The following is a 14,068-nucleotide window of genomic DNA, read 5'->3' as shown; positions in this document are numbered from 1 at the left end:
GGATAAATCTCCGGATTCGTTCTGGTGCAGACAGCAGGAGATTTGGGCAGGCGGTATCGGGCGGTGCCTCGGCGCAGAGATACAAAACAGAATTGTGATCACACTGTACGGTAGAGTGTGATTCGCGATTTACATCGTAGATGAAAGATCAGCTGCTGCATCATTTATGATCTTGCATTTCTTTTTGGAGAACATAGCTGAGCTGGGCATGTATTGGATCAGCCTGTGCATCAGTCACACACGTAACTCAACATTGAAATCAAATCTAAAAATGATAGCTGCTTTCTATGAAAGCGGTTAAGTGCTAATTACGTGCATGGTTCACTGATTATTACCTTACAAAATTACAGAGACGTAAGCATTACAGAGGTAGTTCGAATTAATCTAATCCCAGCGGCTTGCTAAATATCTTAGATTAGCAGATAATTATATTCATTTAGCGGCTCGCTCTTTTACATTCTAAAGCAGATTTTATTTGAAGTCATTGAGGTCAGGGAACTACAGAGTGCAAAGGTCGACCATATTGCTTCGCTTTAACAAAAGTGTGCAATTTGCGCGCCGTACTGTCTCAGCAATGAATAAAGCTGAAGACCTCTGGTAGTGATTTCCGGTCGTGGTTTCTCTATGACGTGTCTGCTGGAAGGGAGCGCGGTGACGGGCCACCAGGCCACCAGGGATCTCGGAGCTCTCCGTCTGGTTTTTGCCGCCAGTCGGGATGAGCGAGTGAGGGAGCTGGCAGCAGTGCCATTCAGTGTCCGGGAGATTTGGCCATTAGTTCCATTTCTGGTGACGGGTTGGCACAGCCGGTTTTGCCTCTTAATTGCACGGCGCTCCACTACCGTGCAGTTTGGTAATATGGGGCTGCTGGTTATTACATCAAATCCACTTTACGAGTACACAATACGCGTAAATACATTTTCCAAAAAGAAAATATTGTCTTTGAGAAATAAATATTATTATAATGCCTGCTATTTAAAAAAAAAACAGCGGCCATTGTTGTAGTATAACTTTCATCGCCACTGACGTTCGGTGTCGTTTTGTTTTCAGTGGCGGTTGTGATCGGCTTTTTCGTCTGTTTCGCGCCCCACCACGCCCAGCGGCTGCTGTATATTTACGGGAAGCAGCTGCCCAACTATCGGGAGATCAACGAGTACATGTACTACATCACCGGCTGCTTCTACTACTTCTCGGCCACCATCAACCCCATCCTCTACAACGTCATGTCGGCCAAATATCGGCAGGCGTTCAAGGTCAGTCAACAGCCTTTTTGTTGGTAAGTTAGCACTTGCAGGCTCAAAATGCTTCAACGATGAGCTTTATGGGCGTTGAGAGAATCTGTCATCAATAATAAGAATGAGTGACTGACTGTAAAAATAAGTACGCATTACACATATGTTCCGATCAAGTAAATACCTATATGTCACTTGTCAGACATTATATCAATAACTTTGTCTCGAAGTTGCAAAGCAGTTTCAATTGATTGCTGGTTTTAAAGGTTAAGTGACACTTCTCTGTACGCAATGTGCGGATATCATCTCAAGAAGTCGCCCGCAATCCGCAATCCGCATCTCAGAGAGTCGTCCGCTTCGGCGATATTTTCGGTGACATACTCGAAGAATCATAACTTGGGCGAGAAATTCGCTTCTGTAACGCCCGAACGAAGCGGCAGACTTCGGTCAATATTGTGCGGTTAATTTAGGCTCACGAACTGTACTTAATACCATGCGGCAGCCAGGTGTCAGAGCGTAGTGACATCTAGCGGCGAGTATGGTAACCATTATGCTATGCGGCACAGCATGCGGCAGGCGTTGACTAGGGAGACATCTGTTGGGTGGATTGGAAACTACGGTGTATTGCGGCACAGTATCATGGTCTGGGGCTGGGCCCGCGTAATGCATGCGATATCCAGCTTCTCATAAGGAACATCAACAATATTCTACAAGCGTCACATATCATGCATCGCAAGGAAAACAGGCAGCATGCTCTGCAGCTAAACAGGCAGTGAAAGATCTTATTCTTTGTATATTTTAATTTTCTTTCGGAGAGATTTCAATAGAGAGACAGTGGCGTTAAGCGCAGTTTCCTCGAAAGAGGAAGGCTTCGATAGACGAAATTTTTTGCGACCAAGTCATCTAAGCGCGAAGGCTCTTTGTCGCCGTCAAACCGTCAGAGGATTTTTACTCGGCTGCTTATCTTTCACACCTCGTCGGTGTCAGCCCATGCCACTTCATATCAAATTTGGAAGTCGACAGACCAGACTAGACGAGCGGCTCCCAGCCATGTCCAGCCTGAGGGGTCCGAGGCTTAGAGAGTCTCCTCGTCAGGGGAGACGACAGCCTCAGGCGGGCACGTTTACGGAGCTGTTTACCGACGTAGCTCGTTTGTCCAGCGCCGACCTATTGGTCGTCTGCGGCGGCGGACGCGCTCGTGTCCAGAATAGAGCGCCTCAGGGCAAGGCTTCTGGTGCTGATGACCGTAGGGTGGCCGCTACCGAGCCGAGAGAGGGGCGGCCAGACACCAGCCGACCAGCCGGCGGCTGCGGAAAAAAACAACAGCACGTCCAACGGACACTGAGAAACGGTCTTATCAGCCGCAGACAGAACGTCAACGGACGGTGGGGAGGGAGAGGGAGGAGGAGGGCTATGGAAAAGGAGAGGGAGAGAAAGAGAGAAAAAGGGAGAGGGTGGTGGAGAGAGAGAGAGAGTAAAGAGAAAGAGAGAGAAAGAGAAAGAGAGAGGAAGGGAGGGAGAGAGGGATAGAGGGAGGGAAAGAGAGAGAGAGAGTGAGTAAGCAAGAGAAAGAGAAAGAGAAAGAGAGAAAAAGGGGAAGAAAAGTGAAAAAGAATGATACTAAAATAAAAAGAAAATATCGGTCTATGCAGGTATATTTCGTTTCCTATCATCGATGACGTAATCAAACCTTACAAACCTGAGGAACCCGCCGCCTTATTACCGTCTCACCGGCTCCGTTCTTGTCCATCAGGACACACTGTGCGGGAGACGCCGCCAGAGTTTCCACTACAGCACCAACCACTCGCTGCCGCCGGCGTCCCACCAGCTCATCAACACCAACTCGACCAAGGAGACGCTGGTGGCCGGCCGCACGGCAGGCTCGCTGGGCTCTGCGCGCCGCGCCGCCAGCCGCAGCCCGCTACTGGTGAAGGACTCGGTCCCTTCACCAGCGCCGGCCCAGGCCGCTAATGGACGTGCCCTGCTGCAGCCGCCGGCAGCGACAGCCGAGAGAACGGCGCTCACTGTGAACGGTTACACCTCCGAGACCAGAGTGTGAGCGTTGGCGGTGGGGATAGAGTGCTGAGATGAAGTCGGGGAATGAGTGCGAGAAGTGCGTGTGATGTAGCTGTTGATCGATTGTGGGATGCGTCGTTTGGAGTTTATATTTAAAAGAAAACTTACGAAGATCCGGGTGCAAAGCTCTCTGCCTGTGACAAACGAGCAAATTACTGTGAACGGTCTAACAACCTGATATCTCGGGTCTAGGATACACAAACAGTTGGTAAATGGGATTGCATGTGACCTGAAAAGTATAGTGGAAGCGAAACAGCCATATTGTGAGGATTCACAGTCAAAGGTGATGTATTTAGCAACATATTACATCCGTCTAAATATGAATGCATATTGAATTGTTTCGAACTTCATATGCATATGCAAATGTTCGTCAATATTTATGAACTCACAGTTATACTGTAGCATGACTAATACTTGGAAGTTGTAATATGCATCTTTTAGTTTGCGCATTTATGCTCAGACATATTGTTACGACACGTGCCCAGGAGGACAAGTAGAAGGATTATACCATATGATCACAAATGGCTTCAAGTTGTCAGACAAAGCGTCAATATCTAGACAACCGTAACCATTGGTGACCGTAAGCGCTCATTTATGGTCTGCTCAATGGACAACAATTCATTAGTGCGTGCGACTGAGTTTAAGGGGCAATAATTTGTTGAAAAATTGGCTCTTCAATGACAACAGCAAATTGACACGTAAACTTTGTAAAGTGGAAATGGCTGGACAGTAAACTAGCAGTATAAATTTCATAGAAATTTGCGTCAAAATGTTCCCCGGGACCAGTTTTCTATTGTCACATTTCAAATCGTACATACAGTGAGGATTCATTAGATTCAAAACCGGTAGAGTTCGAGTGCAATGCTTTAGTTTTGGCGGCACTCTTCGTTTGTTTAACCTTAATACCCACGCTGGCACGCAATGTCATACAACATTGACTGATGGATCTCCTAGTTAGACCCGAGCAAAAGCGTTTCAATAAGTGCCGTTAACGACAGCGTTACACCGTCCTGGCTCCAGTTTTCAAATATGGTGACAGAAATATTAATGGCATATCTGACATAACATGTCGCTCTAAAACCCCATTATTAGGGAGTAGGCTAGTCACACATTGTTACATAATGTTGCATATTGAGGCTAGTCACATATGGACAGCATGTTGGTGAAGTAGTATGTGCTAGTTATGCAGTAAACGCTGCAAAGAATGTCATGCTGCCTTTTTCTCAAAGCTGGCGGCACTTCAGCTTATTTTCGCCGCATATAGGAGTCACTCGAGCTTTCTGGTGGGAGTTACTTTAGTGGGCACTTTGGAGGGGTCTCATTGTTGTGCGACTTTTGATATTCATGAGCCTCGTCCAGAGTGGCCGTTCACAGCCGAGTCGGGACGGAGACATCCCATTAAGGCGCGGTCGTGTGCTGTGGCTCCTCAGCCTCTTTGGCAGCTTCGCACCGTTCTTTTCCACTGAAAAAAACGCTCGGTTTTTGCCTGCTTTGAGCTAATAGAAAAGAAGTATGGTGAATGGGACACTGTCGAGCCAAAACATCGTATTTTAACGCACACGTTCATGGGGGAAACAAAACAAACTAACTAAATTTGATAGCTAATGAAGCTCATTGCAGATCATGTATATGATGCGTAGCAGACTACTCAAAATGGACATAATTAACATGTTTTGTCAGCTCAAATCACAAAACTTTCGGCTCCAGATAACTTTGATCACTGCATGTAACACTAGTCGGAAAGTTTATCCTGACAGCTCAAGCCCACAGAGGTCATACCATGGAAGTCTCCGAAAAGCATACACAAGCAATCTCGGTATGTTCAGAGACGCGGCTCACTGTATGTATGAAGCGACATGCAAGGAACGTGTAATCGTTTGTGGATCGTACAATGTGGATCGATGTGGATCGTAGTCGTACCTCATAATGACTGGAGCTCCCCGTTAACTGTCGAATGTCACCAGGCTTCTGGTGGACATGGCTATCACGTCAGCCTGTTGTTTACGTCGTACCTCAACGTGTCGAAGGCTGGATCAGTAACGCATTGCTCCTATATAAGGACTCATCGTGCATGAGTGGGCGCGATGTATGTTTGTTGTCAACTATAGCCGGGGTTCAGTAGCTCGCTGGGTTCACTGGCTCGCCGGGAGTGGCTCGCTGGGTTCACTAATTCGCCGGGTTCACTGGCTCGCTGGGTTAACTGGTTCGCCGGGAGTGGCTCGCTGGGTTCACTGGCTCGCTGTGTTCAGTGGCTCGCTGGGTTCGCTGGTTCGATCTCCGTCCTCTAGCGCCGGCAATGGGGAGAGTGCCGACACCAGGGGACTGGGTATCGTTCAGAAAACCCGGCAGTTGTCGTACCTGCACGGAATCCGTGCCGGTGGCAGTTCCGACAGGAACTCCGGTGTGTTTCAAATGTAGTGCGGTACGTGTTTCCTACGGGATTTGTACATAGACGTCGTCGGCAATGTTGCCGACTCGAATACGTGCGCGAAAACGGGTGTGCTCGCATTTAATGGATGCTATATTGCCGTTTGTGCAACGTGAGTTTGTATCAAATCTGGAATGTTTAAGCCCTCTGTGTGTCTGTCGCGCAAATGTAAGCGCATAATGTGCATCTGTTGTCCCTTATTCGTGGACTGAAGCTGTTCTTGGGTGACTTCACCGTAAAAAAGAATAAATAATTGTAGTTACGAGTGAAAATTGTTGACGTTTGAAAACGGTTGAGAGCGACTCGCTGACCCAAACATGCTCTACATAGAATGCGTCTGAATATTGTAGCGTCATCTTTATTGTCTTTCAGTCATCACAATTCAGAACACAGGCACGGTAATGTGGTCGATGGTACACATACATAGTTCTGCATGCAATATTATGACGCTATATGAAGCCTTGATTGACACTGAAATGTGCAACGTCTCAGCAGTCCTGTCCAGCTTACCGCCTTCATATTGCTGAGTAAAACGATTCTCTACGGTAAACATGTAAGAAAATAGTTATAGCTACAAACAATACAGTACGTCTCCCGCAGCGACCTGTGCATTCCGCAGGATCGGCAGAAAGGGAGGACGATTGTCTCAAACATGCTATGTACGCAGTCACACTGTTGGCCAGGGTACTGTTCATGAAAAGATGCTTATATGCACGGTCGCGCTTAGCTAAAACACAGCCATCCCCGAGCTTCTTCAAAACACTGAGTTTCACGCTTCAGATTCAACGTTTACATCAGCAATAGTACTAATGCCATGATCACTGCTCAGGAAGCACCGTAACGCGCTTGGACGGCACCTATCTAACAAAGAACACAAGCTCAAGGCACAGTTTTCAACCACGTTATAGTCGTTACCCAACGCCGGGCTATCCTGCACACGACACCCGTACATCCCCTGCCTAGCACCGTAGCATCCCTGTCTGGGTCTCACGGCGTCCACCGCACTCACCGCAGCTCGTTACCGTTGGGTCTCTCCCTCTCTCTACCCAGCAGAAACATGGGCTCTCTACGTCGATGGCGACGCCGTTTCTCTTTAACCACCGGGTCGGTCGGCGAAGCGGGCTCGTCGGTCTTCTCCTTGCGACGTCGGACCGAACGGAACTCTCCCCGTCTGATCCCGGCGAGGAGGGTGTCGACCAGACCGTCTTCCAGCTCGGAAGAGGACGAGTTGGGACTGGTGCGGCCGTCCGCCTCATCCCGCCACGGCGCCTTGCTGCCTCTGGAGGAGGAGGGCGCCTTCTCCTGGGTGGCGGCTGCGGCGGCGGCGGCGGCGGCGCGCTTTTTTTCCTCCTCCCGGCGCTTCTGACGCTCCTCGTCCTGGTGTCGCTTCTCGTTATCCTGAAAACGGAAGATAGTTTAGAGAAGGCCCATCAAGAGTGACGGGTATTTCTAGTACGATTAACAATTAAGAAAATATAGCTATTACCGGAATACCGGTATACTTAGCCAATATTTTAATCATACCGTATAAAACATGTACTAATGTCGAGCATCTACATAAACTAGTAACTACTATAATTGATATGACTTGAGCATTAAGAACATTTCCCTTCATTCCTATATAGCTCATATCAAAATCGCTCTCACCTGCCGGACGACCTCGATTTTCCGTATGAGCCCGTCGAACAGTCTCAGGCAGCTCTCCACCGTGAACGAATCCTCCTCCTCGCAAAAGTGCTGCGCCAGTCGCGTCTGGCACCGGCCGAGCTCGGCCATTTGGATGGCCAGGTCAGCCACCTGGCGCTCTGCTGAGCTGAGAAAATCTGCAGGGGACACGGAGCACCCGACTCAGTGGAGGAAGTTTTACAGTGTCCCAGCGGATATTGAAATAGCTATCTGGTATTGAGTCGAGTGTTCCGTGTAACAGTTACCATATTTTACCTTGTACAATCGAAGTTAATAATGATTTGCAACATTCTGATACTGATGAAAACAAAACGTTAATAATGAGTGTTTATGGCTTATTTCAAGCTACTATGCAGTCGAAATTCATTTCTGCCATGAGTCATACAAGCCCCAGCTGCTTCTCCCGCTCCCTCGCTGAACAGATTCGCACGGTCACCTCACCTTTGAACTGTTTCTTCACCTCCGCTGGCGCGCTCTCTGACTGGGTTTTCAGTCGTGTCACCGTCTGTGACTGGTTGTTGATGTCAGCCATCAGCACATCCAGGGAGATTCTGTGGATGACACGCCACGTTCGCCATGTACTGTCAGTTTCTCTTCATTTTGTAGCCCTCAGTGCACATCAAATTCCAGCATCATACGTAAATATGCATCCATAAACCTCTGTATGTATACTGGTATACAGGGGTCTATGACCGGTCATACACAGACATATCTCATCGCATAAATTATTGCGTAACACATTGCCATAAAACATTTTGGTAGTGCAATGTTTAAGCCAGAAAGTAGGCTAGCATGTCATATAACAGGAATAATACATCCTGGCTAAACATTTATGCGAGGGGTTACACGGCCTTCCCACTCAATAATCGGTGGAATATATGCAAGGACACCACATACGAGACAAAATGGAGCCTGCTTTATTCCAGATTCTGAAACACTGGCGTCATGAACACACGGTGCACTTACTTGGCAGCGTCGTGGATGTGTTTGAAGTCTTCTGCGAACTCCAGAGCCACCTTGTTTTGAGTCTCGGCTACTTCGACGATGTAATGGAGAAGTGTCATGCGAGGCTTATTTGCTCGGGTCTCGATTAGTTTTGGAAGTGTGCTCAGACGGAAGCCCATAGCGTTTCCAGCGTAGCTTCCCTGAACGAAACCGGTAGGATAAGTCAGAGACGAAGTGTAAGTCAGCGACGCAGTATACGAGTATGTCAGTAACACAGGATAAGTCAGCAACGCTGTTAAAGTCAGCGACGCAGAACAAATCAGCGACGCAGGATAAATCAGCGATTCAGTACCAGTCAGTAACACGTGATAAATCAGCGATGCAGTATACGTCAATAACCCGTGAGCTACGTCAATGGCACAGTGAAGAAGGCACATTACCTATACAGGTTATCAGCAGTGGGTCAGTGCTATCAGTAGAATACCCCGCACACGACGTATGCGCGCCTGGTAATTAAACGCACTGTGAATTGCAGCTTATGCAGCTTTCAAAGTAACTTCAAATGTGATCACACAGAACATTTCTAACGCAAATAAAGCAATAAAGTGATGTGGAGGTTCATACACAACAAGAAACGAGTCTCAGATACGATTGAAAACACGAGATGACGAGACGCTTTGAAGATCAAAAGAAGAAAGTCAAACCGATATCCGCATATCATATCATCCAAAGCTCAATCTTACTCCAAAAGCAGGGAAACTCAAACCACGCTGCTTCTTTGGAACTTTTTTAATCTAATTTCCAGAATATGGCCGCAGAATATCACGAAGTCTTCCTAGCAGTCCACTATAAACCAAGTTTCCACTTGAGTACAACGCAAATATCCTCCAACTTCTGAGGCACCAAAGTCCAAACGATATATCTCACCGAGTTCAGGAAGTTTCCGACCTGAAGAACCAGGATCAGGAACTGCTTCAGGCTCTCAGATGTTAAAATTTGCTCGCAGGACGTTACGAGGGCCTTAATTTGCGGACGCAAACTATCCATCGACGGCTTGAAATCAGCTTCCTGTAAAAAATCAACATTTAATGAGCATTATCAGCATGCTGGGAGACGTTGGGTGTAGGCAGTTCTATGCGTCACACGTTAATGCTCAAACAAGCGGCCCAGTAATTAACGCACAACCAACATTAAACACATCGCTGAGGGTAAATATCCTCACAATGCCGGGACCGCGCTCGGAAATCCTCATAATAGGCCGTAACGAGCCGTCCGACTCGCATTAGAATCGCTCTGTTCAACATTTAGCATAATTAACCATCTGAATCGCAGCAATGGCGCGTGACAGACAGTATAGTATGCGGGGAGCGGTGGCTGAGCGAGCCCGTAGCACGGTGGTCAGTCAACTCAGCTGTTCCAAGGTGCCGGATGTTGAGGCTCTCGGGGCAATGCCGCCTCTCGGTTCATTGACTCGAATGTACTGTTCCAGGCAGGAACACTCAGCCAAATGGCTGTAACTCTGCTGAAATGTACTAGTAATTTGTACCTCCTTTCATGCAGAGCATTCGCAGTTTTTTTGTTTCATCACTAAAAGCTCCACAATTGAGTTTATGATTGACTTGTCCAGGAAGATGGGATTTAATTTTTTCCAGCATACACACATCCCAACACGGGACTTCACATGATCTTTGCATTTGCATCATGATCTTCTTCAGCACTCAATTTTGGCAGTAGGCACCTAGACCTACTCTGCGAAAGCCAGCTGAGATGCTATTGAATTCGAGACGTTTTAGTTGCATTTGCGATTTGCCGTACGGGAACTGAACGTCTTATATCGGCTCCAAACACGTCTGAGCGACTGGCTTACTCATTAGCGTAGCGGCCGGCTTCTTTCGCCTTTTATCCAGCCAAGTCGAGAACGCATATTCACGCGTCTCGAACACGTACGGTTTGAAAAAGGATCATCTCGCATACTCAAAGGGCGCTTCAGAGGGAAGCACTCGAAATCGGCAGCGCACAAAAAGGAGAAAAAAAAAACACGCCAAAAACGATGCCTCACTACTATAGCACATTCATCTGCATGAAATGCTGTTGCATTGGTAACCATCATCGATAAGGAGAACATATCTACGACAAAACAGCTCAAGAAATATACATAGAAATATCCCATATCCCACGATGAGAGCGTTAAGAGCTCGAGAAGTGACTAGGTCAGGGTTGCTCACCAGCAGCATCAGTTCGACCCTGAGCTGGAAGGAGGGCACCTTGGAAAGGGCCAGGTAGTACTGTTCGGCCTCGCCCAGCTGCTCCGGCGGGCCCTCGTAGGACGTCACCATCGCCACCTGGCGGAATACACGGGAAACGCCGGTCAGAAAGTCAAGCGGGGGGGGGGGGGGTACAACAGACAGAGGCCAGAGCATGACGTTTTCTTATGTAATGTAGCCTTTTTCTCTGATTCAATTCATCGCAAAATTTTCCCCCTTGGATAGGAAAGTTGGTAACACAAAGTGATGCTCTTACAACATTTCCCGAGCAATAACATTACCCAAAGGTATACTCGCGGAATAAATAGTCTACGCGTCCACGATCACATCCTTCATATTCACCAACCCTCCCTCCCATGAACCTAAATTCTACCAAATGTCTCAAACTTAGTCCTGAGCCCTCCTTAAATATTCCTAGTCACGGACCAAAAACCTCCTCCAAATTTCCCCGTCACGAACCTCTCCCTCCTCAGGCATGATCCTCATGAGGGCACGGAGCTGCTCTGTCCCAACGTCAGCCGCCTTGCCCCTTTTGATTAGCTCAGTAATCTCTTCATTCGTCTTGCGCAGCTGCTTCAGGCCGATGTTGATGTTGAGAGACCGCTTGCCGTCGAGCAGGTTGACCTCCTCAACTGACTTTTTCTTTTCGACGGTGGTCTTGGCAGAACGTTGTGTCACCTTTTGTGCAAACAGCGACTCCAGACTGTCGTAATCGACGGGCACGGGCGACAGCAGATCCTTGGGTACCGTCTGCCACATCGAGTTACCTGCGCAATGTCAGAGAAGGCCACGGGAAGTACGAGGAAACGTGCAGTGAACACAGCGTTACACAGAGACGATATCGCTAAGATAAATTAGACTAAGATATGGAACTCACAAGACTTCAGCTTATAAGATTTCTCCGTTCTAACCGCTAAAGCTCGGACAATATCGCTCCGCACAAGTCTGCCAGACCAGAGCCGACCATATTTTGAACGTTTTTGCGAGCGTAATCCAATTCGAACTCCGCCATACAGCCGGGAGTCTGGCTGCCGCGGACCAGCCGCTGGCGAAGTAAAGCACAGGCCAAAGCCAGCGCACCGTTTCTGCATACAGGAGCTCGCCGAGCTCGCCAGAGCTTTCCCAGAGTGTGCAGCCGCCGAAACGTGGGGCTGGCGGCGCTGGCAGTGCACGATGCGAAGGGGTGATCGTGACTTAAATATCAAAGTAAAACAGACCGGTAAAAATACAACCATATTAAAATTAACGTCAATCTCAATGTAAGCTCGTCCGTTATAGAGATTACTTGGGGATTCACTACATGGATTGTGTTGCCCGCTAAATGTTTGTAAACGAGCATGTGTTCCATGAGGTTTCATGCTAACGGATTCACATTAAAAGACCACACAATGTCTAAAACGTCCCCAAAGAAAGAAAATATAATCGCTACATCTCACTATGCTTACCGCATGATGCTAATGTGTTCTGACATTGCCTGTAATTAACACAAATGAAACATAAGATACTCTTCCACCCATTACCGAGTCATCACTGTTAATAGCAAACACTTACTAGTTACTACACTACCTGGTCAATGGCAAACATCGTTTGTGCATATAACACAGGCATCAAAGCGTTCACTCACCTATGGTTCTGTTCGGCACTTTGGCCCAGTTGAGCGTTTTCATCTTGGCCTTTGGTTTGGGCAGCGTGGCGAATGGATTCACTGGCGGTGCGGCGCTTAGAGTGTAAGCTGTCCGTGCCTGGATACAGCCTGGCATCGGTGGGGGAGGCGGCGGCCCTGATCCAGGCGGAGGGGGAGGGGGAGGGATCCCGCCGGGGAGGGGCGGGGGAGGAGGAATCCCGCCGGGGAGCGGAGGGGGATGAGGGATCCCTTGACCGGGCAAAGGAGGGGGAGGAGGGATCCCTTGACCGGGGAGAGGTGGGGGAGGAGGGATTCCCTGACCCGGCAAAGGGGGAGGAGGAGGGATTCCCTGCCCGGGTAAGGGCGGGGGAGGGGGAATCCCCTGCCCTGGTAAAGGAGGGGGAGGGGGAATCCCCTGCCCTGGTAGGGGCGGGGGAGGGGGAATACCGCCCCCACCGCTGACCGGTCGCGCCTCCAGACTGGACAGCGGGCCGGAGAGCAGTGACGAGGCCACGGAGCAGTCGGTGGCCACTGAGGTCAGTGACGGTGTCACCGACGACAGTCCGGAGGTGTCGTCCTCCCGGCGGCGGCCGGCCGGCTCTGGAGAGGAGGCGCCCGACACGCTGGGCCGCTCCGGCGGCAGCGAGGAGCGGGGGAACGGCCGCGCGCGGAACTCGTGTGTCGGCTGCACGGGGATGGCGAACATGGTCCCGGTGAGCGACGACTGCGGGAAGGGCCGTGGCCGCCGGAACTGGGCGATCTCCTCGTCCGTCAGCTCAAAGTCAGGGTCACTCATGACGTCCGCCAGGTCGGGCTGGTCGCCGCCCGGTGGCTGGACGGGCGTCACCTTGCTGTCACCGCCGCGGAACAGGTCCATCGTGCTCCGACTGAGGTGATAGAGCTTCATCTTGCCGTTCCGGCGGCCGCGCAGGCTCACCAGAAGGTCAGTCTGTGTGTGTCGGGAGCGGCAGTTACCCATGCTCGGGACAGATGCAGCGGGGACTGACTCAGACCGTTTAGCAGCTGACTGACCGGGAACAGGTGTCACTGGCCCCGCCTCGGGGGCAGAGTGTCTCACTGAGACAGGTCTCTGTACGGCGCAGCCCTCGATCTGACTCTCCAAGTCGCGCAATATGTCACTATCGACTGCACTGTCACCGAGAGCGGTGGCTTCAGGACCGCCGAGCGATCGACGGCTCCCTGAGACGGTGGATTCGACAGGGGCAGTGTCAGCGACCTTGACCTCTGCCTCGATAGGAGCTTTGACCTCTGCCTGCCAGGTGTCTTCACTGTCACTAGAGGTTGAGGTGCTCGACGACTCGCCTGCGGCTGAACGGCCGAGGCAGCTCCAAAATCGATCGCTGGAAGGAAAAATGGACACGTCAATGTGAAATTATGAAATGCTGAGTTGGTGAAACGGGTATCTTGATAATAGTTATTAGTGACTTTGGTAATATTTGAGGACGATAAGGTCCGCTGAACTAATGGAATGGACAAACGCGATATAAGTGGAATCCTTGAAGATACGAGCCGCAACACAGTACACACTAAACAGAAAGGTGCCTGTTGAGCTGCTTCGAATGATGCTTCAATAGTCCACAGGTGCCAAGCAGACTGCCACCAGCATTTTGTCCGTAGCCACTCTCGTTCGACCACAGCTCCTTGAATCGTCCAGCATATCAGACCACTACACCACACTGCATAGTGTACTCCTCCCACCACCACAATCACTCACTGCGGGTCACAGCAGCCCGACGGCCCGTCTCCTGCCCGCCACCTCACTGTGATCGCACAGCGCTGTCACCATCGCTGCGGC

At 49.7% G+C, this 14,068-nt stretch overlaps 2 protein-coding genes across 2 annotated transcripts in view; one reads left to right on the top strand and one right to left on the bottom strand.

Moving 5' to 3' along the window:
- The window catches only part of LOC122374999 (neuropeptides capa receptor-like), a 62,216-nt gene extending 56,218 nt beyond the window's left edge, over positions 1-5,998 (top strand). Inside the window, exons 6-7 of the mRNA XM_043354128.1 lie at positions 1,048-1,250; positions 2,983-5,998. Of these exons, the coding sequence (XP_043210063.1) occupies positions 1,048-1,250; positions 2,983-3,288 (509 nt within the window). The 3' untranslated portion in view covers positions 3,289-5,998. The remainder of the gene's footprint in view (positions 1-1,047; positions 1,251-2,982) is intronic.
- Positions 5,999-6,075: 77 nt separating this feature from the next.
- LOC122375000 (inverted formin-2-like) lies at positions 6,076-12,416 on the bottom strand. The gene is made up of 8 exons (XM_043354129.1): positions 12,253-12,416; positions 11,088-11,395; positions 10,590-10,706; positions 9,292-9,432; positions 8,386-8,564; positions 7,861-7,970; positions 7,381-7,556; positions 6,076-7,131 (listed from the first exon to the last, which is right to left on the bottom strand). Exons 1-8 carry the CDS (start codon positions 12,386-12,388, stop codon positions 6,739-6,741), a joined length of 1,560 nt encoding a protein of 519 aa, XP_043210064.1. The 5' UTR covers positions 12,389-12,416; the 3' UTR covers positions 6,076-6,738.
- Between the last annotated feature and the right edge of the window lie 1,652 nt (positions 12,417-14,068).

This window comes from Amphibalanus amphitrite, unplaced genomic scaffold (genome assembly GCF_019059575.1).
Source record: "Amphibalanus amphitrite isolate SeventyFive unplaced genomic scaffold, NRLGWU_Aamphi_draft 001754F_arrow, whole genome shotgun sequence".
NCBI lineage: Eukaryota > Metazoa > Arthropoda > Thecostraca > Balanomorpha > Balanidae > Amphibalanus > Amphibalanus amphitrite.
The sequence above is the reverse complement of the archived record's forward strand: the minus strand, read 5'-3'. Positions and strand labels throughout refer to the sequence as shown.